This window comes from Dermochelys coriacea, chromosome 21 (assembly GCF_009764565.3).
Source record: "Dermochelys coriacea isolate rDerCor1 chromosome 21, rDerCor1.pri.v4, whole genome shotgun sequence".
Lineage (NCBI taxonomy): Eukaryota > Metazoa > Chordata > Testudines > Dermochelyidae > Dermochelys > Dermochelys coriacea.
The window spans coordinates 14,502,850-14,527,902 of NC_050088.1; the positions used below are offsets into that span (position 1 = coordinate 14,502,850).

The 25,053-nt window shown below is 49.5% G+C and overlaps 1 protein-coding gene across 1 annotated transcript in view; it reads right to left on the reverse strand.

Moving 5' to 3' along the window:
* Window positions 1-25,053, reverse strand: part of LGR6 (leucine rich repeat containing G protein-coupled receptor 6) — a 215,234-nt gene that overhangs the window by 98,682 nt on the left and 91,499 nt on the right. Inside the window, exon 4 of the mRNA XM_038380210.2 lies at window positions 6,370-6,441. Coding sequence (XP_038236138.1) covers window positions 6,370-6,441 — 72 coding nt within the window. The remainder of the gene's footprint in view (window positions 1-6,369; window positions 6,442-25,053) is intronic.

Below are 25,053 nucleotides of genomic sequence, written 5' to 3' on the forward strand. Positions count from 1 at the left end.
TGAGAAGCAGCTCCTCCAGAGCAGGCAGTTGGGCCGTTTTATAAGGCTCTGGGTTTTCATTTCTTTTTAAATCCAAATTCCTCTTTCCATTTGTCTGGCTACTCTTTGCTGACAGCTCCTCAGAGCTCTGTAGGGTTCCTGCTCCCCGCAGCAGTAAATGATGGAGGTGATTCTAAAACAGGGCACCTCTGGCTGCAGAGTGATTGAACTTGCAATCAGGGGTGTGCCACAGATCTCAGAATGAGGGGGGATATGGTGTTGGTGGGATGGGGGGAACAAGGTGCATTTCCTCCTGCAGGAGGCAGCTTTAAAACCACCTCCCCTCCCCCCCCCGAAATTTCAAATAGGTGAGTCTAAATTCAGCAGGGGCCCAAGGCAGCGGGAGGGGAGGACCAGGAAGGGGAAGGATAGAGAAAGTCGGGTCAGCAGATGAACAACGCTGCAGGAGCATAGCATCGGGCAGGCAACAAGCAGCTGCAGCAGCCCCAGTGCAGGATGGCTGCGGGCAGGAGGAAAAGCTGTGTCTCCATCTCCGGCACCGGTTATGACACCTGTTCCCTTAGGCCAGCTTGTCCCCATGGCATAGACAGGATCAAGCATATTAATGCCTGCTGCAAGGAAACGCCCAGCAGGGGTCGGTCATGGATTGTGCACTCCTAATTCACATGCAACCACAGCTGAGTGATGCACAATACATAAACCCCGTGCAGTTGCTGGAGCGGGGTCCCAGCCTCCAGCCTGACTACAGGGGTGAAGACTAGGGGAGCCAGACACCCCCCCACAAGCCTACCAACACCCATGACACAAGTGCAGGCAGTCTAAGATGGGGTAACCTCTATGCTGAGGAGCTGGAATAGAGTGTGAGAAGGTTAATGTAGGTTGGGGGCCACCTCCTATCCCTTCGTCTTCACTGCTTTGGCTGCTACCTTCCTCCTGCATCCTCCTGGGGGTACTTAAGGGGTGGTATTTTCTCAAGCTCCCCCCATGGCCTCGGACTTGCGGCACGCTTCTGCTAAAATGATCTGCTCTCGGCGGGAGGCAGAGTGCTACAGATGCATACACCATCTGTGAGCTGGGGACACGTGGCAGACCCCTGAGGTGCACCCATTGCACTGAGATTCACCTTGCCCGGCTGGAAATCCAGCCGGCATTGCTTTCCCGGATGAGATCACACTACATTTTGCAGAAGGCAGCGAAGTTGCCTTATCAGAACTGTCGTGCTCCAAAAAACTAAGAGTGCATCTAAAAAACCAGGGAAGAAATAGGACAATGGTGGTCCCCCCAGTACAGCATGTGTAACACACACACCTCCTGAGCATTGTGTTCTGTGTCCCAGATAGTGGCACTGAGACCACATAGAGAGAGAGAGAGAGAGAGAGAGAGAGATTAATGAGCTTGCTCTACAGCCTTAGCTAACAGCCACTTGGCTTTTAGCTCATGTGATAGAGGATCATGCACTAAGCTCCAGCTGTCCCAGGTTCAGTCCCGCCTACCGGGGTTTACAAATGCACAGGGCTCTCTCTGCTTTCAATCCAAAACATGCCTGCATCCAAATTCAGTCTGTTTCTCCCTATGCCCTCTGTTCTTACGTTTAATGGGGTTCCAAACTTAGTTAGGACCATTTGGTTCAGTTCAGTGTCGAGTCTTAAGGGCACATGTCACAAAGGGGAACTCAGGAGCATTCATTTGAACTCCACATGGCTGGTCAGTTCACCTGTGTTCATCCCTTTGTATTTGCAACATGGCTTTTTGTTCGGGGAGCAGCTGGCCTCCAAGCGAAAACCCACAAGGAAATGAGAACTAGGGAATTTATGAACCAGAGTTTCTCTAATTGTTTTTTGTTATTTTCCTGTTTAAAAACAGTTCCAGTTATCCAAACAGAGGGCAGAAACAATACCACGTGACTTAGATGACTGGTCACAGAGCATGAAACAAGCTAAAAAGCAAACACAGGCAGACAATTGGGCATCCAACCATCCAGCCCATGGAGCACAGCAGGGTGGCCCTTTGACAATTCCTGACTAATTTCCCAACAAATAATATTTGTACTGTTATGAGAAGCCAAAATCCTGATTTCATCCAAAAAACCCAAGCAAATCAAACCCACTGTGAGGTAGGCTTGTCTCTAACCCAAACATTCTCCAGCATTTTGGAGGAGGCTCCTGTGGATGTTTACATGCGAGTTTCCTCCCTCCACATCCAACTCTGCTCCGAACTCACATCAGAGTCACTGCATTGTGACTTCATAACGGCTGCTGGGGCAACAGACAGTGATGTCAGTGATGCAGCCGCCTGCCCGGACTGCAAGAGATTTTTGTTCTAACACATAGAGCTGCAAGAGCGAGAAAACAAACAGGACAAATTCGGGTTTTGTCCATGCTCCCCCCACACACTCAAGTTTGCTCCGATCTGCAAGCCCCGTCAGCTTAGGATGTTTTATGGTGTGTTCCCTGACAGCACGACAGTCAGTTAATATCCCACGAAGTGCCAGGCAAGCTCCAGAACTCAGGGTGATGAACAGTCACAAAATCCTTTCGCATTTCTGAATGGAAAGACCAGAAGCTCTGGGCAAGGTGAACAAGCCCGGTCTCACATACCCCAACTCGTAAAGCTTGGAAGCCACACTGTAATGATATATGGATGTTCCAATCTGGTTACTATGTCGGTAATAAATACGTGAGCCTCAAACTTGTGGAAAATTATTCACAGATACTTGAATTACGAAGAGAAAAAAAATCTCTAATACAGACCTGCCTTCTCTTCTTCAGAAGTGGCTGTCTCTATGGAGACACGGCTAGAACCCAGGGACTCGTGGCCAGGGGCCAGTTATTTGCATTCAAAGATGTATCAGCAGCACCAATGAAACCGAAGCAAATCAGCTTAGATTTATATCTGCCTTACAACACAATGAAGTTTGCTACAGGGGAACGCTGTTTACTCCACAATCTTTCATCTCTCTCAAATCAGACCCAATTTATCCGAATGGCCACTCGTCCAATGGAATTAGGTGGAATGGGGAGATCAATGCAGAAGGGTATTTCTGTAGTAACCTTGGCTCTCAGAGGAAAATTGCTGCACATGAACAAACGGAGGATGAGGTCTTTTCTTTATGAGTATAGTATAGAGGAGGGTAGTGTCCCTTTAAATAGTTTGAGAGTCCTCTAGTGGAGTTCACTGTGTTCTATGTTTTGACGCTACCAAAAGCCATCCGGAGCAGCCGCCTGTTTAGGTAGCTACACCTGGCATGTTGTGTATTGTCAATAATCACAATTATCTGGACTCCACTGGGCCCATGGTGATTGCTCCAGATGATCACTGCTGCGTAAAGAGCAAAGACACAGCACTGTCAGTGAGTCAGTATTTTTCTGATCCTGGCTCCGAGTGGGTTCAGTAGCTGAAGGACCCCAAACCTTTCGGAATAGCCCTCCAAGATTGTGTTTCCATCCCACAGGCCAATCCAATCCCAGTGAATCCCATGGAACCAAATATGACCCTGGTGTCAGAGGGAAGCAACTCCAGCAGCTTTGCTGGAGTCACACCAGCCCCCCGGGAACTCTGAAGGTGATCACCAAGCATCGGCGCAGCGGTTGAGCATTAGCTTCGTGGTTTTACAGAGCTGAGCCGGAACCTGGATGCAATCTGATATGGGCTCAGGTCAGTCCCACACCACAAAACTAACTGCAACACATCTTCGCCCTGTGCCACCATCTGCTGTGCTCAGAGCGATGCAGGTGTGTGCAGCCGGAATATACCTTCCGTGCCGCCTGAGGTCCCACGCGTGGGAAGCTCTGGCTCACCACTGCCTGCGTGGGTGCAGATCAAATGCACCTCTGCTTTCAGTGTCATGTTAGGGACCACAGCACTGCAAATCTGAGAAGAAGAAGAATATACAAACAGAAGCTCCCCATGCCAGCCTGTTCACAGCCTAGCAAGACTCTGTTCTCTGCTTGATCTGCACGGTGGGCTCGGTGAATCGAAAAGCAAACTTCGTAGTGACTCTGTCCTGATGCAATCTAGCTAGATGGATGCTGCAGCGCCGAAGTACCCTGTCCTAGTACTGACCCAGTCTGAGCCTGCTGTGCTGGAGAAATGTGACGGCTCGTATCCCCTGAACTTTAGACAAGTCCCTGCGTTGCTGGGCTGCCCAGCCTCCTGGAGCTCTCTGCATCCTTTGCATGTGTCACACCGGGATGGGTTTTCAGCCACGGGGATTGAACCTGGCACCTCTGGCTCTAAAAGCCTAGGCAGACTTTCTCTTAGCTCAGGCAGGCTCTTCAACATCTGTGTGGCCTGGCCACCACCAGAGGGGGACAGAACATCGCACCAGCTGGCTCGCACATGCACTGCAGAGCGGGTCACTACCCGGGAGCTCCGCACTGAGCTGGGAGAAAGGGGAGCTGTCAAGCCCAGGTGCAGGGCATTGTGCTGGCTGGCTGCCCAGCACTGCTCTGCCCCTCCGGGTAGATGCCTGCCTGCAGTGGGGTGCTGAGCAGGGGTCCGCCTGCGACAGGCCCAGAGCGCTGCTGTGGCAAATGCTGCATGACACGGGGTTTGGCTAGAATAACAGCGTCTGCCCCTCCCTGCATAGCCTAATCTTTAATCTTGCTGTTTCTGTAGGATTGGTGTAGAACAGATCACATGGCGCACCTCGCACCTAAGCCTCACTGCTCCTCCAGCAGATGGGAAGCGTTTCCCCCGTTTGACAGATCTGGGGAGGCAGGAGGGGAAGGAAGGAGAGCCAGAGGGAGGAAGGGGATGATCGTGGGCAGAGTCAGCGACAGCACCAACTACTGGTAGCAATAAACACTTTGAAAGCGCTACCAGCAGAATTAACATTCTCAGGCTGCTTTAAACCATACAGAGAATGGCGACCAGCCACAAACCCGCTGGAAAACGTGAAGCATTAAAAGGGTGTGTGCGTGTGCGTGTATAAACAGAATGTTATTACACAGTGAAAAATGCCTGGAAATTACTCCATCCATTGGTCACACTAATAAGGACTTGTCTACACTTAAAACGCTACCGTGGCACAGCGGCAGTGCTTCAGTGTAGACACTGCCTACGCCGATGGGAGGCGTTCTCCCGTTGCTGTCATTAATCCACCTCCCTAAGAGGCGGTAGATAGGTCGACAGAAGAATTCTCCCATCGATCTAGCACTGTCTATACCAGGAGTTAGATCAGCCTAACTACACCGGTTGGGGTGGTGGGGGTGGGTTGTGGATTCTTAACACCCCTGAGCGACATAGCTGGGTCAACCTACCTTTTTAGTGTAGAGGCCAACTGTCAAAATAGTTACGCCTTAAACTCAGTGGAAGAGCCAGGCATGGAACCCTGCAGTCCTGGCTCTGAGGCCAGGACAACCCCTGAACGTTGTACTAGTGTAACTAGTTCAGTTACGGGGGGTGACATTTTTAACCGATATCATCAGATCAGTACAAGCCCTAGCGTGGCTGCAGATATGCTGGTATAAAGGTGTCTTATACTGGTATGGCTTATTCCCCTTCCTGTCTAGGAATCACTATTTGGGTATTAACAGGTTTCAGAGTAGCAGCCATGTTAGTCTGTATTTGCAAAAAAGAAAAGGAGTACTTGTGCACCTTAGAGACTAATTTGTTAGTCTCTAAGGTGCCACAAGTACTCCTTTTCTTATTTGGGTATTAAGCACTTTTATACCAGTTTAGGTGCAGCCACACTAGGGCTCAGGGTTTGTACCTCTATAGTTAAACTGTTGCATGCAAACAAGGCCTGAGGCTTTGTCTACATTGCCAAGTTGTCCACAAAACTTTTGTCTTTCACGGTGCTTTAAAAAGCTCCCCACCCAAAGACAAAAGTTTTGCCGTGGCAAGTGACAGTGTGAACACGGCTGTGTCCGCAGGAGCGCTCTCCTGCCGACAAACCGAATGCCCTCGCAGGGGTGGAAGTATTTTGTCGGCAAAAGCAACGACAAAGTGCCGACAAAGAGCATTTACACACGCTGACTTCTAGCAACAAGGCTGTGTCGACACAGCCCTGTTGCTAAAAGCTGCATGGTGTAGACAAGCCCACAGCCCCTAACTCAAACCTGCTAGGCTCTGTGCTGCTCCAGGCTAGACTGAAACCGCTGGGCTAAGGGTATAGCTTGCCTCGTAGGGAGCCTTTTCCCAGGGCTCCTGGAAACCTACACCAGCTGCGGTGGCCTTCTCACATGGGTAGATCTAATTCCAGCAACCCTAACAAGACAGCGGTCCCACTACAACAGGTGCCCTCCCTCCCCACAAGACTAGGGACAGTAGCTCACGAGAGGAAAGACAAGGCAAAAAAGACAGAGGAACTAATGACTCCGGTGCTGAGAAGCCAGCAGCTCCCAGCGGGGATCCTTAATGACTTACAGAGACTGGAGGTTTGGAAGATTCCTTAGTGCCTCGGCGGGGATCCGGCTGAGCTGGTTGTTCTGCAACATCCTATAATGAGAAAAGAAAAGGCTTTAAAAAACCAACACCCTGGAGACTTCCCCCACACCCTGGGCTTGGAGACACAAAGCCTCAAGCTCTCTCCAATGTGGGAGGGGATGGGAGGGAGGCTCGGGGTGCACAGGGTTCCTGAAACGCAGCCTTGTGGGCTGCAAATAAGTGACTGGCAATCCCGGCAGAGAGTAGCGCTAACACGGAGTCTGCCCTGTGGCTGGGCGGTGTAATTCCCAGCTCAGCAAGACATACCCTCTCTAGCTCTGCTCAGCAGCATTTGCGGCCATGGTGGTGTGGCCAGCGGCCCAAATAAAAGCCCCGTCCGAGATCCTCGGTACATACCCAAGTGGCTAGCCCAGACTGCCGCCTGAGCTGCCACGGCCACACGGCTACTTTCACGTAGCTCGGGCAGAGCTAGCACATAGATGTGTACCGGAGCTGGGATTTACCCCTGCAGCTGTGATGTAGTGCTCCCCATGGTGATCAAGGATCCTGCAGCAGAGAGGCCCATGGGGAACATAAGTGGTGTTTGATGGGAAAGTTTAGGGTAAGCAGTAGGGTGCATGAGATATTAAAGGGTCCCCTTCTGATCCCCAAGTCTTGATGCAGAGGGACTTGCCCCACGCTAATAGGGATGGGCCTTGGTGTTGTGTATCCTTCTGGGAGCACAGAGCAGGCCTTTCTCAGGTGGCTGGGTTATCTAATTCCTGGTGTTTTTAAGAATAACAAGATTCCACATGGATACAGATGTTACTGCTATTAATACGTTATTAATTATTATTATTAGGACTATTGAGGGAGCGTTCCCCACCCCGACATGCTAGCAAGGGGGCTGGATGAATTTCAACAGCAATGCAGCGTGCAGAAGTGAGGGACCCGCGCACTCTGCAGGGGGCAGGTGAGGTCACACCTGTAGCACTGAACGCAGGGGAGGCAAGGAAGGACTCCAGAAGATACAGAAGTGGGTTCTGAAGATAGTAAAGGACAGCAAAGGTTATGCGGTAACTAAGGGAACAGCAGCTTTGCCCTCAGGCTGCTTTGGAGAGAGACAGATGAGGGCTATAACCATCCCATTAGTTCCATGGGAACATTTCGGATTGGCTTTGGTGACTTGCACACAGTCACACTGCGAGCCAATAGCAGAGCCAAGGATAGAACCCAGGAGTCCTGCCACCCAGTCTGCTGCCCTGTGCACCTTCCCACTGGATATGCTGTCATGTTCCAAGCAAATGCCCAGGGATGGGAACCAGCCACAAAGGTCAAACTGGATCTGGTTTTCCAGGGGGAATTAGAGCAGGGGAGCTGGCCAGGCCCATTATAAAAAGAAGGGCCATTTGCAAATCCATGTGCAGATTGGGGTTTGGATCCCCAAGACCCTGAAGGCCCAGGAATGTCCAATATTTAGGGTGCCATTTCTGGCACCGAATATTACAGCTGGGATCAAAAGATTCCTCCAGCCCTCCTCAGCCAAAGCATTGGCATTGTCAGGTCCATGACACGCTGAAGTACAAACATTTGATCGCTGACCCATTGAGTTTGTGGTCCCTGTATTCCCGCATTGCTAGCCCCACGACTTCAAACTCCAAGAGACCACCCCTCCCCCCGACATTAGCTTAATAACCAGCAGCTTCATCTTTTAACCGCATGGTCTGTTTTCTGATTTAAACTCTTCACGTAAAACATGCTGCCTTGGGTGTGTGCACACGGTTGTGTGCAGACTGTGTGTGTGCGTGTACGTGCACTTGTGTGCACAATGGGTGTGCGCATGCAATGGGCGTGTGCATACAATATGCATGCATAAATGGTGTATGTATGCAGTGTGTGCAATGGGAGTGTGCATGCAATGTGCGTGCATGCAGCATGTGTGCAATTGAAGTGTGCATGTGTTTGTGCATGCAAATGAATGTGTTTGTGTGTATCTGAGTGTGCTCGCACCTCTGTGTGTGGGCACGTGTACAGGTGTCAGGATGAAAATTCAGCTAGAAACTCACCAAAGGCCTCTAAACAAATAGGGGGCACCTTCCCCTCCCTCAAGTGCAGGGCTGTCCTTAGGATGTATGGGGCCCACCACACAGGGCTGGCCTTATCATGAGGCAAACTGAGGCAGCTGCCTCAGGTGCCAGACTGTGGAGGGGGGAGGAGGCACCACTGGGACCCAGAGCGTAGAAAATTGTGTCTGTTGCTGGTGCATCTGTATTCTCTCTGCGCTAGATGCACAGAGATGGTGGAGTGCGGTGCTGGAGGAAGGAAGGCACAAGAGACAGAACAGGCAGGCAGGAGAAAAGGTGAGAGGGAATAACAGAAAGCAGCAGGAGCTGCAGGGAGAGAGAGGAGGAGGAGCCTCTTATGTACCTCTCCAGCCCCCCCCCCCCCCCCCCAGGAGCCTGGATTGATTAACACCAGCTTCTCAGAGAGGGATAGCTCAGCGATTTGAGCATTGGCTTGCTAAACCCATGGTTGCGAGTTCAATCCTTGAGGGGCCCATTTAGGAATCTGGGGCGGGAATTGATGCAGGGGGTTGGACTAGATGACCTCCTGAGGTTTCTTCCAAGCCTGATATTATATGATTCCCGTTTCCTGCTGCTACCCTGAACCCACTTGAGGAGAACAGGCAGTCAACTGAAGTAGTAGGAGCCAGTCAGGCCCTTAAGCTGCTGATATCTTCCCTCACTCAGGCCCTGCTACCAGCTTGCTTATTTGCCCCCTTCAATTGAGTGTTGAGAGCCACTATAGCTGGCAGAACAGCAGCCATGAATGAAAGAAGAAAACGCCCCTCTGGGGCAGCATTCGGGAAAAGAAAGAAAGAAAGCAAAGGAAGCTTTTCTATCTGAGCAGGAAGGAGCTCTCCTGAGATACATAGACACAAATGTTCACGGTGAGTCTTCCGGCCCCAGTGAGGATGTGAGTGGTGAGGAGATGCCTGATCTTCCAGTTAGTCACAGTGCAGGTGACCTGGCAGCTACCGCAGCATCCATATCTCCATCTCGAATGGATATAACTATGCATATTCCTGAAGAAAAGTGTAGACCAGAGAAGAGTGTGGTGGAGGTGCAAGAAACAGCTGCTGCTGAGTTTAGTTCCTTGAGTCTAGACTGGAAAAATCTGGCTGGAAATCTGGCATGCCATGAGAAGCAGCAAATCACCAGAGAGCATTCCATAGGTGGAAAGAGCTTGAGATGAGACTAAGGTTAAAGGCCACCATAGATGATCAGCATCAAGAGAAGATTGCATCAGTGTCTCTTTACTGGCAAAATGTTCTGAAAAGGCTCATTGCCATTGTGAGAATGCTTGCTACCCAAAACCTAGTACTGCATGGCACTTCCGATCAGCTGTACATGCCAAACAATGGAAATTTCCTTAAAATTGTGGAGCTGATGGCCGAGTTTGATGCTGTACTCCAGGAGCATCTAAGAAGAGTCACCACCCAAGAAATGTTTCAGAGTAGCAGCCGTGTTAGTCTGTATCCGCAAAAAGAAAAGGAGGACTTGTGGCACCTTAGAGACTAACAAATTTATTTGAGCATAAGCTTTCGTGAGCTGCAGCTCACTTCATTGGATGCATTCAATGGAAAATACAGTGGGGAGATTTATATACACAGAGAACATGAAACAATGGGTGTTATCATACAGACTGTAATCAGAGTGATCAGGTGAGGTGAGCTATTCCCAGCAGGAGAGCGGGAGTGGGAGGGAACCTTTTGTAGTGATAACCAAGGCGGGTCATTTCCAGCAGTTGACAAGAACGTCTGAGGAACAGCGGGGGAGGGGAATAAACATGGGGAAATAGTTTTACATTGTGTAATGACCCATCCACTCCCAGTCTCTATTCAAGCCTAAGTTAATTGTATCCAGTTTGCAAATTAATTCCAATTCAACAGTCTCTCGTTGGAGTCTGTTTTTGAAGCTTTTTTGTTGAAAAATTGCTCTTTTTAGGTCTGTAATCTAGTGACCAGAGAGATTGAAGTGTTCTCCGACTGGTTTTTGAATGGTATAATTCTTGACGTCTGATTTGTGTCCATTTATTCTTTTACATAGAGACTGTCCAGTTTGGCCAATGTACATGGCAGAGGGGCATTGCTGGCACATGATGGCATATATCACATTGGCAGATGCGCAGGTGAACGAGCCTCTGATAGTGTGGCTGATGTGATTAGGCCCTATGATGGTGTCCCCTGAATAGATATGTGGACAGAGTTGGCAACGGGCTTTGTTGCAAGGATAGGTTCCTGGGTTAGTGGTTCTGTTGTGTGGTGTGTGGTTGCTGGTGAGTATTTGCTTCAGATTGGGGGGGCTGTCTGTAAGCAAGGACTGGCCTGTCTCCCAAGATCTGTGAGAGTGATGGGTCGTCCTTCAGGATAGGTTGTAGATCCTTGATGATGCGTTGGAGAGGTTTTAGTTGGGGGCTGAAGGTAATGGCAAGTGGCGTTCTGTTATTTTCTTTGTTGGGCCTGTCCTGTAGTAGGTGACTTCTGGGTACTCTTCTGGCTCTGTCAATCTGTTTCTTCACTTCAGCAGGTGGATATTGTAATTTTAAGAAAGCTTGATAGAGATCTTGTAGGTGTTTGTCTGTCTGAGGGATTGGAGCAAATGCGGTTGTATCGCAGAGCTTGGCTATAGACAATGGATTGTGTGATGTGGTCTGGATGAAGGCTAGAGGCATGTAGGTAGGAATAGCGGTCAGTAGGTTTCCGATATAGGGTGGTGTTTATGTGACCATCGCTTATTAGCACCATAGTGTCCAGGAAGTGGATCTCTTGTGTGGACTGGTCCAGGCTGAGGTTGATGGTTGGATGGAAACTATTGAAATCATGGTGGAATTCCTCAAGGGCTTCTTTTCCATGGGTCCAGATGATGAAGATGTCATCAATGTAGCGCAAGTGGAGTAGGGGCATTAGGGGACGAGAGCTGAGGAAGCGTTGTTCTAAGTCAGCCATAAAAATGTTGGCGTACTGTGGGGCCATGCGGGTACCCATAGCAGTGTCGCTGATTTGAAGGTATACATTGCTGAATTTTTTAATGTAATTCAAAGCATCTACGTATTTTTCTCTGCATAAACTCATTGATGGCAAATTTTGAAGCAACATCTGGGAACATCCTCTCCGACACTGAAACCACTGAATGCCACACGATGGGAAAGTCAAGTGAAGGCGATAAAGCCTATCAAACACCGAATTGGGAAGATAGATGAAGCCATAGCTGTCATTATGGAGGATAATGCTATAACAGGAACTGTTCATGGGAGAACAGTGGCAGAGAGAAATGGAATCACCAAAAACAGACATAACTTCAAATTTCTGTGTGGCTTAGTGTTGTGGCATGACATACTGTTTGAAATAAATGTTGTAAGCAAGAGACTCCAAGGTGTTGACCTTGATATATCTGGAGCAATGAAACAACTGGACAAAGCAAAGTCATACCTACAGTCTTACTGGTCAGATGTGGGATTTCAAAACGTTCTGAAGAGTGCACAGAAGTTGGCATAGGAACTTCACACTGAAGCTATTTTCCCACCCATTCAAGAATACAAGAATCACCGAAGACAATGACATTTTGATTACGAGGCATGGGATAATCCCATAAGAGACCCCAAACAACAATTCAAAGTTGAATTCTTTAACCAGGTGCTAGATTGTGCAATACAGTCAGCTGAAGAACATTTCATGCAGCTCAAGGAACACAGCAGTATATTTGGGATGTTGTATGATATTCCAAAACTCCCCACTATACCTGAAGAAGACCTACGCCAGCAATGCAGGGCACTAGAAACAGTGTTGACACATGATGACATACGCGATATTGATGCGAGTGATTTAGGTGATGAACTGAAAGCCTTTTCAAGATACATTTCAGCAGGATCAACTCCAAAGGCTGTTCTGGAATACATGTGCAGAAATAAGATGATCATCCTCTTTCCAAATGCTTTTGTTGCTCTGCACATACTTCTAACACTTTCTGTAACAGTTGCCAGTAGAGAACGCAGATTCTCCAAGCTGAAGCTAATAAAAACCACATCTATGCTCCACAGCGACACAGGAGAGGCTGGTCGGCCTTCCAACCATCTCCATATAGCATGAGCTGGCCCAGACTGTGGACCTTCAGGAAGCAGTTCAAATCTTTGCAAACAAGAAGGCACAGAAAGCACCACTTTGATTATTCAAACATAAAAATGCCAGTGTTTACTATGCAGACAAGAAAAGTGACATTTGCTGTTCAGGCGTTTGAAAGTTACGTTTCAGAGTAGCAGCCGTGTTAGTCAGTATTCGCAAAAAGAAAAGGAGGACTTGTGGCACCTTAGAGACTAACAAATTTATTTGAGCATAAGCTTTCGTGAGCTACAGCTCACTTCATCGCATGCAATTAAGTGTTACTTAAAATTTTTGAACAAGGCATTTTAAGTTGTTAGTTCTCCTTTACTGGGGTAGGTAGCAGAGCAGTACCATGAGAGGAGTAGAACAGGAAGAAGGCAGAACTGAGACCTTTCAAAGTTTTGGCCCAAGCAAGGGGGCGTCAGTTGAGCTCCCCGCCTCAGGTGCCAAAATGTTGTGCCCTGCCACCGCAGTATTATTAAACTGGTGCCCCTATACCCGACTTGCTCTTAGCAACACAAACATAAGCTTACAGTGTTGGAAAACTTGCCACATGCACTTGATTAAAAGCAATTTAAACAAGTTAATCACACCATAATGCTGATTGACTATACTTGCACTAAAGAAATAGCACTATAGAAAAATTTCCGATTTATTGACAGAATGATGCAAATAATATAATTTTTTTAATGTCAACACTTTATTGGAAATTACTATGAAGAGGTATTGAAACAGCCCAGGAGGACATGGGAGGGAAGTTGGAGGCAGCCAAGGATACCAAGCCGCCTGGCAGTTCCCCACAGAGACCCCCGTACCTTCTCCCGCATGCAGAATGTGCTGACACATTCGGCTCTGTGAATACGGCCCCTGCCTAAGGAGGCTGCAGTGCACACTGGGTGTGCGGGAGCCGACCCGCTCTTACCTCCTGTCCCAGTGGTGCCGCAAATTTTCAGGTGCCCTAACAGCCGTGTATGCTGCATATGCCTATGGGCAGCCCTGCCCAAGCGCTCTCCAAAGCTTCCCCAGGGCACCACACAACACCCCCGCACAATTCAGATCACAGCTCCTGCTGCCCCAGTCCCGATTCCCTCCCACCCCCAGGATAGCCTGACGGCTGCACACACCGCAGGCTCCTAATCCTGATACTCACTCCCTCCCTCCCTCCCAGCAGGCCCCAGGAAGTATCATGATCCCCATTTTACAGAGGGGTAAACTGAGACACTGAGAGGTGCAGCGACTCTAATTTGCACTGCTGCAGGCTGAGACCAGAATCTGGTCCCTTTGTGCCCAGCTGGCTCAGAAAACGATTGGGAGAGGGATGGCAAACGGAGGGAGAAAGAAGAAAGCAAAGCAGAGGAGTTGGAGAGATGCCTGGGCAGCGACTGTGGGCCAGGCCGTACTCTCCTGTGGAACAATGGTGCAGATGAGCGCCAGCGCCGACTGCCAGCCCCGCTGCTTTAAGTAAACAGCCTCTTCAGTTAACGACAGTCATTTGCATTCTCACAAGTAAACACTGGCTGGGCCGCACAGGCTGTTTCGGTGATGCATTGGCAGGCTGGGCTTAAACAGGATGGAGGCGGGGGGGAAGTGGGGGGGTGTGCGGGCAGGGTGGGAATTCCTCTGCTAACCTAAGTCATGTGCCTTCCTTCTTTTTAGTGTGAAGCTCAGTGCCCATGACAGCGAGGGGCCAGATCCTTGACCCTAAGGGCTCCTCAGCCCTGCCTCAGTGGCACAAACCAGCTGGAAAGCTGCCTTAAAGGGGCCTCTATTGATTGCCCCCAGCAGAGGGAGCGTAGAGCCAGAGTAGGAGATTGCAGAGAGGCCAGGAGGAGTGGCGGGCAGAGTGCCAGATTCTCAAGCTACATGGTGTTCCATAGGGCTTGTTGCAATGGGCATGAAACTTAGAGCAGCCATGAGGCTGCTCTATGTCTCAGCCCTGGGCTAGTCCAGAATCAAGGGAACAGGGAATGTGGCTTACAGCCACCTTTCCTTCATGCCCTTCAGCCATGCTGATTGTAAAGTAGCAGCTAAAGATCCTGGTAGCTAAAGTACCAGGATCTGCTATGGGAACTGCAGCATTTTCTAGCTTAACTGATGACAATGTTTCTGAGGACAGGTTAACTCTTGGTAACTCTACCTTCAAACCAGGTTCCTGGCACTCTGCTTTCTAACGGACCTCTCAGTGGCCCAGGGCCCCAGTGTGCAATAAAGACGCTCAGTGGAGGGTGCAAGCTCGTGCGCGCATACACACACACACACACACACACATACGGTAGGCAAAAACTAACCTGCGGTGAGCTTTGTGCCCATAACTCATTCAGGAGACTTTATTTCTGCAGTAAATAAGATTCAGCATGCAAAGGGCAGGTGGATGACCCCAAATCTGTGCAGAATGGAGGTAACATTGAAATGAACAGTGTGGCACACAGGAGACAGGTGCTCCCTAGCACGTGGGAGAGCGTGGTTGCTGGGGAAGTGAAACACGCACAAGCTGGGATGCCTTTGCCCCTCAGATAGTGCTCCAATTACTACTGTATATATTCAACCTCCGGCCTTAGACATGCCCACAGAGGTTAGAGTCTACACTGCACAAAAAACAAAACAAAAAAAACCAACCAGTGGCAGCAAGCCTCAGAGGCCGGGTCTACAGACTCAGGCTGGTAGGTCTTGCAGAATGCGACTAAAAAAGCAGCGTAGACCTTCCGGCACAGGCTGGTGTGCAGGCTCCAAGACCTGGCGAGGGGGGTGGATCTCAGAACCCAGCGCTGTCGACACTGTTCTTTTTAGCCCCCTAGCACAAGCCCGAGTCTGTAAACAGGGGCTCTGAGACTTGCTGCTATGGTTTGGGGTTCTTTTTTTGCAATGTACATGTACCCTGAGTCACAACAGCCTCCCCCATTCAATTGTGGCCATGCGGGAACACCTGGGAGTGGCAAGCAATAGCGGTCCTAGGGCAGAAAACATTTTCTTCCCCCCACTCCAAGCAGCTGAGGGAACATGAACAAGAGTGTCACAGCCATTTGGCGCCCCTAGAAGCTGTCCCCCACCTGCCTCTGGAACCAACCTGGTGGCAAGGGGGCTGAAGCTTTAGTTTTCACAATGATTCTGGTGTGAGGGCATCACTAAGCAATGCCCCGGCTACCTCTCCGCTCATGCGAGTTGTGCAGCTGGTGGGCTCAGCATCTTTGTGGTCGCTCGGGTAAGCTCTCTGTTGCCTTCATGGACATTTGCAGACTAGGGGACTCTGTAGTGAAGCCTGCCACCTACCGCTGGCAGCAATCAGCCAGCAGCTAGCCAGCCTAGAGTAAGGTGGGGTGAGTGTGCCTGTCTGGCTTAGAGAGGTTTCTCTCTCTCCGGTTCTTGTGTGTTATTCTGAATTCTAAGAACTAAAGCAATGTTACACTGCAACCTTCCAGCAAAAGGATTTACGCTTTTATCTAGTTTCGCTCTTGCAAGCCATGGCCATAACACTGGCATGACATGGTATGTGTTGAAACAAATCTCGCTGTCCCTCTTCCTTTGCGTCCGTCATTGCAGAGTCGAAACTTCCAGCCCAGTGTTCGCTGCTGCCTGAAAAGTCTTGGGCCCAGAGCCTCAAAGGCATTTAGGTGCCTAACTCCCATTGAAATCAAGGTCTCCAGTCCCTTAACATTGAACAGCGCCAAGCTCACCATGACAGCGAGGCCACACACAGCTGTTCATGGGCTCCCTTGGCCGGTCGTTCCTCACTTGTCATGTTCAGCAATAGCGTCTGCTCGCCTGGAAGTTCTGCTGCTGTGTTTTCTGTACAACAGGATCTTCTTTGCCAGGCTCTGTAGCCCCCTCCCTGGGGCGAGCACGTGGTACGGTCCTTGTCCCTCTGCTCTGAGCAATGAAGCAAAAGAGCTATTTGCCTGCCCGTGGCATAGTTGGCTGTTAATTTGCAGTTCCTTGCTGAAAAGTGTAAAACTGAGCGCTTCTTATTTATTAGCCCTGCTCCCCCCACAGGGAGGGGATCCAGAGTCTTGCAACTCAAAGACACTTTTACTGCTTTGGGTTGTGTCATCTGAGATGGACCCACGTGCAGGGCAATAGCCACCGTGAGCGGTAGCCGAGAGAAAAAGGGGCACAGAGATCGTACAGAAACCGAGTCACAGAGATGCACAGTGAGGTAGCGAGAATTAAACCCTGGTCTGCTCGGGCCCAGACTGGCACCCTAACTGCTGGGACATCCTTCCTCCTCACAGAGCACCACTGCCCAGCAGCTGTTTAAACTCTTTCTGCCCCTGCTCTGATCTGCTCGGTGGATGGCCCCCAGCCTTCTCTAGGGGTATTTCCTAGAGGCAATGATTTAGTTGGGGATTGGTCCTGCTTTGAGCAGGGGGTTGGACTAGATGACCTCCTGAGGTCCCTTCCAACCCTGATATTCTATGATTCTATGAATTCCAAGGGCTCACAACCCAGATTTTTAGCCTGGGATTTAAACATGAGCATCCCCCCGTTAATCATACTAAGCCTGGCTAGTTGCAGCTCAGGTTGGGTCCCCCACGGCTCATTATACACATGGGGAAACTGTGGCCCAGAGAAGGGAAGGCCCTAAGGAAGGCAGCAGCAGAGCAGAGCTCAGACCTCAGCAGCACCCGGGTCCAGCAGCACCCATCAGTCCACTGCTGCTTTTGGGATGGCTGCTCCCTGCCTGACTATCCCATCTCTCCCAGCCCCTGGGGGCGGTAGGGTGCTCCCCACTTTGTGTGGGGCTGCACAAAGGAAGGTGTGGATTGGTGCCAATGCCACCATCGACCCTGAGGGCCAAATGGATCTCTGGTGTAAATAGAGGGAGTGCAGCCCCCTAGAGACTGCACCATCGTCTGCACTGCAGGGGGTGGTGCCACGGAGAAGAGATAGCACTTGGGCTCTCAACTGAGGCTGCTGGACACAGACAGACCCTGTGGTTCACTCTGGCTCTCCGGCTCCTGGACTTGACCAGCGTCACCACCAGGGGTCCCCCTAACTCTTGCAAGGGCCAGCGGACAGAGCTGTACCCCTTTCCCTTAAAGTGGGGTGACCAGATGTCCTGTTTCTAAAGGCACAGTCCTGTTTTGGGGGACTTTTTCTTACTTAGGGGCCTATTACCCCCACCCCCGTCCTGTTTTTTCCACAGTTGCTATCTGGTAACCCTACCCTTAAGGACACTGTGCGGCGTGAGCTGCATGCAAGCCAGGGTGTGCGTAACGTGGGGCCCGGGAAGAGGGGAGGTAGGGCAGGTCTGATCCAAGCCTTCCTCTGATAATGTCTTTCATCTTGCTTGATCATTAAAAGCAATAAAAGGGAAAGGGCGAGATCAAGGGTGGCTCACCCACCACTCCAGGCAAGGGGGCCAGGGGAAATGTTGTTTAAAAGAGAGCATCGATTATTGCCTCCTGGGGAAAGCTGTTCATTTCATAACAGGTGTGTCCTCCCATGCTGCCCCCACCTCTGCCGCAGCCTCCTGTGGAGGACAGAGGTGTTGTGCTCACGGTAGCCCATGTTGCCAAGGAGATGTGCTGCGGAGGTCTGAACCATGATGGTTTCACCAATGCAACATCCCAGGTGTGTAGTCCAGCCGAGAGGTGGCAAAGCCACGTGTAGCCGAGGCCAGGACGTTGTCGGACAGGACGGGTGCGAAAGCTATCCAATCAAAGGGAAGCCTTTTCACACCACCTTCGCGCACATGCAGGTGACTCCACAAGCACTGAATATGGCCCAATAGCCCAGTGAAATGATTCCTCAGTCCCTTTGGGTTGGGGGTGGGGAGGTGGGAGTGCCTCTCTTGCTGTCCTCATTCAGTGGCGCAGTACTTTGGGGCATCACACCAAGGATCAGAGTAGCTGGCTCACAATAGAGCTCTCACGGTCCGAACGAGGGACTGGTGTTGGGGCGCCAGAGTTCTAGTCACAGCTCTGCCACTGACTCACTGTGTGACCTCAGGCAAATCACTTCAGAGGAACATAGGAACTGCCACCCTGGATCAGACCCAATGCCCAGCTACTCCCATCTTGCGTCTTTGACGGTTATCAGCTTCAAAGGAAGCTGATGTGTGATAATCAGCCCTCCCTATAAATCTTTCTTCAGTCCCCCCCATGCCTCAGTTTCCCCCCCCCCCCCCCCATCTGTAAAATGGCAAAACTGATACCTTACTAGTGTCTAGCAGCCCCTACCAAGATTGGGGCCCCATTGCAGTTGGTGCTGCACAGACCCAGAGAAGGGGTTTGTCTACACTTCATACAACCTGGGCTCATAGGAGGGTTTGGGCTTAAACCCTCCTACTGTCCACACACAAAGCCTTCTGACATGTACCAAAACCTCTCAGGATGCAGGCCTGAGGACTTGCCCTGGGTAGGGGTCTGAGCCCACGTCCCACTGTGGCACAGATTCAAGCCCACTCATTTTGCACTGGGGACATAGCGGAAGCCCAGATCACCAGGCTCACATTCGGAGAGTCTGCCAATGATATCCCACAATCCCCTAGGCCTGTGTGTCCTGGTCCTTCCATTCCCATTTGGTTCCCAGGCATCAGAAGAAACCTCCTGGTTCAAATACAGCTGCTTGGCCTTTAACCTTCTCTTTCCATGTGGCCTGCTCAACTGGTAACATAGCTAAGCCTATCGTGTGTTAGCTACACCCAGCACTTAAGAGGCAGCCCTAGTGCCCAACGCCCTGCTAGCTGGTCAGAGGAACCCAGCCTGGTCAATCTGTGCTGTGAGGCGAGTAAGACACAGGACTTCAGCAGGAACATAAGAAATGAGCCTGTCTATGCAGAGATATCAGAGAGGCTGGGAACCACTGGACCGGTGATCAATGCTAGGAGAAGGACAAGCACCTGGGGGCCACTTACTGCAGGATATATGTCTACACTGGAAAAAACAGTGTGTTCTTAACATAGCAATGAAGACAGATCATCATCACCATCAAGTTCCTATTACACCTCTGGCGTTTAGGGCAGTGATGAAGCTCTTCCACTCCTGTCTGTTTCTGGCAAGTCTTTCAATGGTTCCTCAGCGGTGCCTCCACAGCTCTTCGCCATGTTGTTTTCTGGTGGCCTCGTTTTTTGCTTGCCTTCAGGTGTCCATCTTATTGCTACTCTGGTGATGGAATCAGTTTCCATCTGAAGCACATGACTGATCCATCCATGGGATTACTTTAAATCAAAGCTGCAGAAGCTATCGGAAGCCTGTATCCCAAGAAAGGGGAAAAAATTCATAGGAAGGAGTTGTAGACCAAGCTGGATGAGCAAGCATCTTAGAGAGAGGTGATTAAGAAGAAGCAGAAAGAATACAGGGAGTGGAAGATGGGAGGGATCAGCAAGGAAAGCTACCTAATTGAGGTCAGAACATGTAGGGATAAAGTGAGACAGGCTAAAAGTCGAGTAGAGTTGGACCTTGCAAAGGGAAGTAAAAGGTTCTATAGCCATATAAATAAGAAGAAAACTAAGAAAGAAGAAGTTGGGCCACTAAACACTGAGGATGGAGTGGAGGTTAAAGATAATCTAGGCATGGCCCAATATCTAAACAAATACTTTGCCTCAGTCTTTAATAAGGCTAAAGAGGATCTTAGGGATAATGGTAGCATGACAAATGGGAAGGAGGATATGGAGGTAGATATTACCATATCTGAGGTAGAAGTGAAACTGAAACAGCTTAATGGGACTAAATCGGGGGGCCCAGATAATCTTCATCCAAGAATATTAAAGGAATTGGCACCTGAAATTGCAAGCCCATTAGCAAGAATTTTTAATGAATCAATAAACTCAGGAGTTGTACCGAATGATTGGAGAATTGCTAATATAGTTCCTATTTTTAAGAAAGGAAAAAAAAAAGTGATCCGGGTAACTACAGGCCAGTTAGTTTGACATCTGTAGTATGCAAGGTCCTGGGAAAAATTTTGAAGGAGAAATTAGTTAAGGACATTGAAGTCAATGGTAAATGGGACAAAATACAACATGGTTTTACAAAAGGTAGATCATGCCAAACCAACCTAATCTCCTTTTTTGAAAAGGTAACAGATTTTTTAGATAAAGGAAATGCAGTGGATCTAATTTACCTAGATTTCAGTAAGGCATTTGATACCGTGCCACATGGGGAATTATTAGTTAAATTGGAGAAGATGGGGATCAATATGAACATCAAAAGGTGGACAAGGAATTGGTTAAAGGGGAGACTGCAACGGGTCCTACTGAAAGGCGAACTGTCAGGTTGGAGGGAGGTTACCAGTGGAGTTCCTCAGGGATCGGTTTTGGGACCAATCTTATTTAATCTTTTTATTACTGACCTTGGCACAAAAAGTGGGAGTGTGCTAATAAAGTTTGCAGATGATACAAAGCTGGGAGGTATTGCCAATTCGGAGAAGGATCAGGATATTATACAGGAGGATCTGGATGACCTTGTAAACTGGAGTAATAGTAATAGGATGAAATTTAATAGTGAGAAGTGTAAGGTTATGCATTTAGGGATTAATAACAAGAATTTTAGTTATAAGTTGGGGACGCATCAATTAGAAGTAACGGAAGAGGAGAAGGACCTTGGAGTATTGGTTGATCATAGGATGACTATGAGCTGCCAATGTGATATGGCTGTGAAAAAAGCTAATGCGGTTTTGGGATGCATCAGGAGAGGCATTTCCAGTAGGGATAAGGAGGTTTTAGTACCATTATACAAGGCACTGGTGAGACCTCACCTAGAATACTGTGTGCAGTTCTGGTCTCCCATGTTTAAAAAGGATGAATTCAAGCTGGAGCAGGTACAGAGAAGGGCTACTAGGATGATCCGAGGAATGGAAAACTTGTCTTATGAAAGGAGACTTAAGGAGCTTGGCTTGTTTAGCCTAACTAAAAGAAGGTTGAGGGGAGATATGATTGCTCTCTATAAATATATCAGAGGGATAAATACAGGAGAGGGAGAGGAATTATTTCAGCTCAGCACCAATGTGGACACAAGAACAAATGGATATAAACTAGCCACCAGGAAATTTAGACTTGAAATCAGACGAAGGTTTCTAACCATCAGAGGAGTGAAGTTTTGGAATAGCCTTCCAAGGGAAGCAGTGGGGGCAAAAGATCTATCTGGTTTTAAGATTCTACTTGATAAGTTTATGGAGGAGATGGTATGATGGTATAATGGGATTTTGGTAAGTAATTGATCTTTAAATATTTAGGGTAAATAGGCCAAATCCCCTGAGATGGGATATTAGATGGATTGGATCTGAGTTACCCAGGAAAGAATTTTCTGTAGTATCTGGCTGGTGAATCTTGCCCATATGCTCAGGGTTTAGCTGATTGCCATATTTGGGGTCGGGAAGGAATTTTCCTCCAGGGCAGATTGGAGAGGCCCTGGAGGTTTTTCACCTTCCTCTGTAGCATGGGGCATGGTTGACTTGAGGGAGGCTTCTCTGCTCCTTGAAGTCTTTAAACCATGATTTGAGGTCTTCAATAGCTCAGACATGGGTGAGGTTTTTCATAGGAGTGGGTGGGTGAGATTCTGTGGCCTGCACTGTGCAGGAGGTCAGACTAGATGATCAGAATGGTCCCTTCTGACCTTAGTATCTATGAATCTCCAACGCCTCCTGGCAATGATGGTGCTCAGATCCTCTTGGCTGCACTGTGTGAATAGATCTTGGTTGGAGATTGTTCTAGGCCAAAAGATATGGAGAATTTTTCTGAGTCAGGCTTTATGGAATGAAGACAGTTTGGATATGGCATACATTCTCATTCCCCAGCATTCTGCACTATAAAGTAGTGTTGAAAGAATGCAGCTCTGATAAATCTTGAGTTTGGTTTTGGTGTTGTATTTGGATGATTTCCAGATTATATTTAAGATCCTGAAGGTGTTCCTGGATTTATTGATTTTGTTCCGGACGTCCTGGCTTGTTCCACCATCCTGACTGAGGGTGCTGCCCAAGTATGTGAATGTTTGTACATTGGTAAAAACACGATCCTCTAGCCGTACTGGTGATGGTGAGGCAATATTGAAGGTCATGATCTCTGTCTTATTGCGGTTGATTTTCAGTCCAATGCACTGAGTTGAGTTGTTTTTTCTTGTGTATGGTGTTGGGTATGTGGTAGGAGAGTGACAGCATCTGCGAAGTCCAGGTCTTCAAGGGATAAGAGGAGACAGGACAACTTGGCTTTTAATTCAGGGTAGCAGCTAAAGTTCAATCCTAGGCTGCCCTATAGGCTTGAATTTGAGTTGCTAACCCAAGTTGCTGAGCCTCCCCTGCCATTTCAACCTGGATTAGCTGATCTGGGTAAAGAACACGCCTTTTCTCACAGTGTAGACATACGCTGAGAGCCAGTCCTGCTCCACAGTGCTCACAAGCCAAATAGGCAAGACAGACAAGTTGAGAGGGGAAACTGAGGCACAAAGAGGGGCAGTGAGCTGCCCAAGGTCACCCAGAAGGTCAGTGGCAGAGTGGGTAATGGAACCCAGATCCCTGTGCCCTGCCTACTAGGGCAGCACTTTGAGACCCTTGGATGGACAGTGGCAGAGAAGGCCAAAGTATTATTCTAACCACCGCTCCCCATAGACCCTGCTAAGATCCAGTGGCTGGGAACTTCCCTTGGAAGGCGAGAGCAAAATTCGTTGGGCTCCTGTACTAAAAACAATCCCCAGTGAGGAAAGAGGCTCTAAGAGCTGTAGCTGGTGGCTTGCGCTCTCCTCAGAGGAGAGGAATGGTGAATTTCCAACTTCTGAAGAGCCACAGGTTGGCCACTCCTGGGCTAGATGATCACAATGGTCCCTTCTGGTCTTGAAATGATGAATATAGAACCATAGAAAGGTCAGGCTGCAACGAACCTCGGGCGGTCATCTAATCCAGCCCCCTGCGCTGAAACAGGGCCAAGTAAACCTGGACCATCCCGGACAGCTGTTGTACGGCCTGTTCTTAAAAACCTCCAGTGATGAGGATTCCACAACCTCCCTTGTAACATATTTCAGAGCTTAACTATACTAAGTTAGAAAGTTTTCCCTAATCTCCAACCTAAATCTCCGCAACTGCAAATTCAGCCCATTACTTCTTGTCCTACCTTCCGGACAGAGAACAACAGATCACTGGCCTCTTTCTAACAGCCCTTCACACATTTGAAGACTGAAGGGGAACCTGACCTATTTTGGTTGCTCTCCTCTGGACTCTCTCCAGTTTGTCCACCTTTTCCCCCCACAGTGTGGCATCCAGAACTGGACATAGCTCTCCAGCTGAGTCCTCACCAGTGCCAAGTACAGCAGGATAATTACCTCCTATTTCCTACATAGGATACTCCTGTTAATACACCCTAGAATGATATCAGCCTTTTTTTTGCAACTGCATCACACTGTTGACTCATATTCCTTTTGTGAGCCCCTATAAAACTTCAGATCCTTTTCAGTAGTACCCCTCATAGGCATCCACACTCATCTCCATGGTACAGATGGGGAATGGAGGTACAGGGAGGTTAATTGACTAACCCAAGGTCACAGGGGGATTCTCTGGCACTTTAACTTGGCAGAACAGTGATTTGAACCAGGGTCTCTCACATCCCAGGTCACCGCTCTAACCACTGGGTTGGAGCAAATAACCAGCTGAGCCAAAAGCTCCCCACATCCAGCAGGGTTTGAAACTAAGTGCCTGGAAAGATTCCTTCAGCCTGGACTCACCCCAGAGGGGCTGGGGAGTGGGTCTCATGGAGCCAGCTAGCCGTTTCCCCTCCCCCCCCAAGGAACCTCTGCCTCCCAGCCAGATCCAGAAGCTTCCCTCCATACACGCCTGCAGCCCTGGCAATCCAAGCGGGGTCTAAGGGGGTGTCTTGTCCCACAGGGAGCTGGGCATTCCCTACAGCTGCCCAGACAGCTGGCATCTTTCCTATGATGGAGGTGGGGTGGGGATTTTAATCTTCTATTTGCCTTCTCCCACACGGGCTCTCTGCAAGAGGGTGGAGGCGCTCATCAGATATCGTCCCCGGGGGCGGGGGGGTGACCTTGTCAGTGCTGGATTGGGGGGCCAGGGGTGGGGGGAGAGAAGAGCAAACTGCAGCCACCATGCCCGGCAAATGGAGCCCAAGGTACGGAAAACATCTTGGTCTGAAGGATGCACCTTCAGGTTGTCAGCGCCCCCTTCCGGGCTGCAGGGGAGACTGCCTGGCCCCAGGGCTTTAAGATGCGTGGGGCCTCCTGGATTAGGTCAAGCCTGGATTCGCCTCCTCACACAGTCCCCCTCGGTGCCTGGCCTGGGTTCCGCCAAGCAGGGCCCCACGCAGCTGTACGCTGGACCTGTGCCGAGAGCTAGCCCCGAGGGCTTGTTCTGTAAGGAGGGGAGGGATCCTAGCAGAGGAAAATGGCCAGTGTTGGCCTGAAGAGCTGGAATTAGCCTTCGCTCCCTGCCTCAACGGCCGAGGAATACAGCGATGCAGACAGCAGCCTTGGAGGGTCCAGTCCCCATGTGCATTTCCCTTCCTCGTCTCTCTGCCTGAGGCCCCAGCCTGGCATCTCCTGGGGATTGTCACAGGACACGGGTGTCACACAGTGTACTCTAGTGTCTGG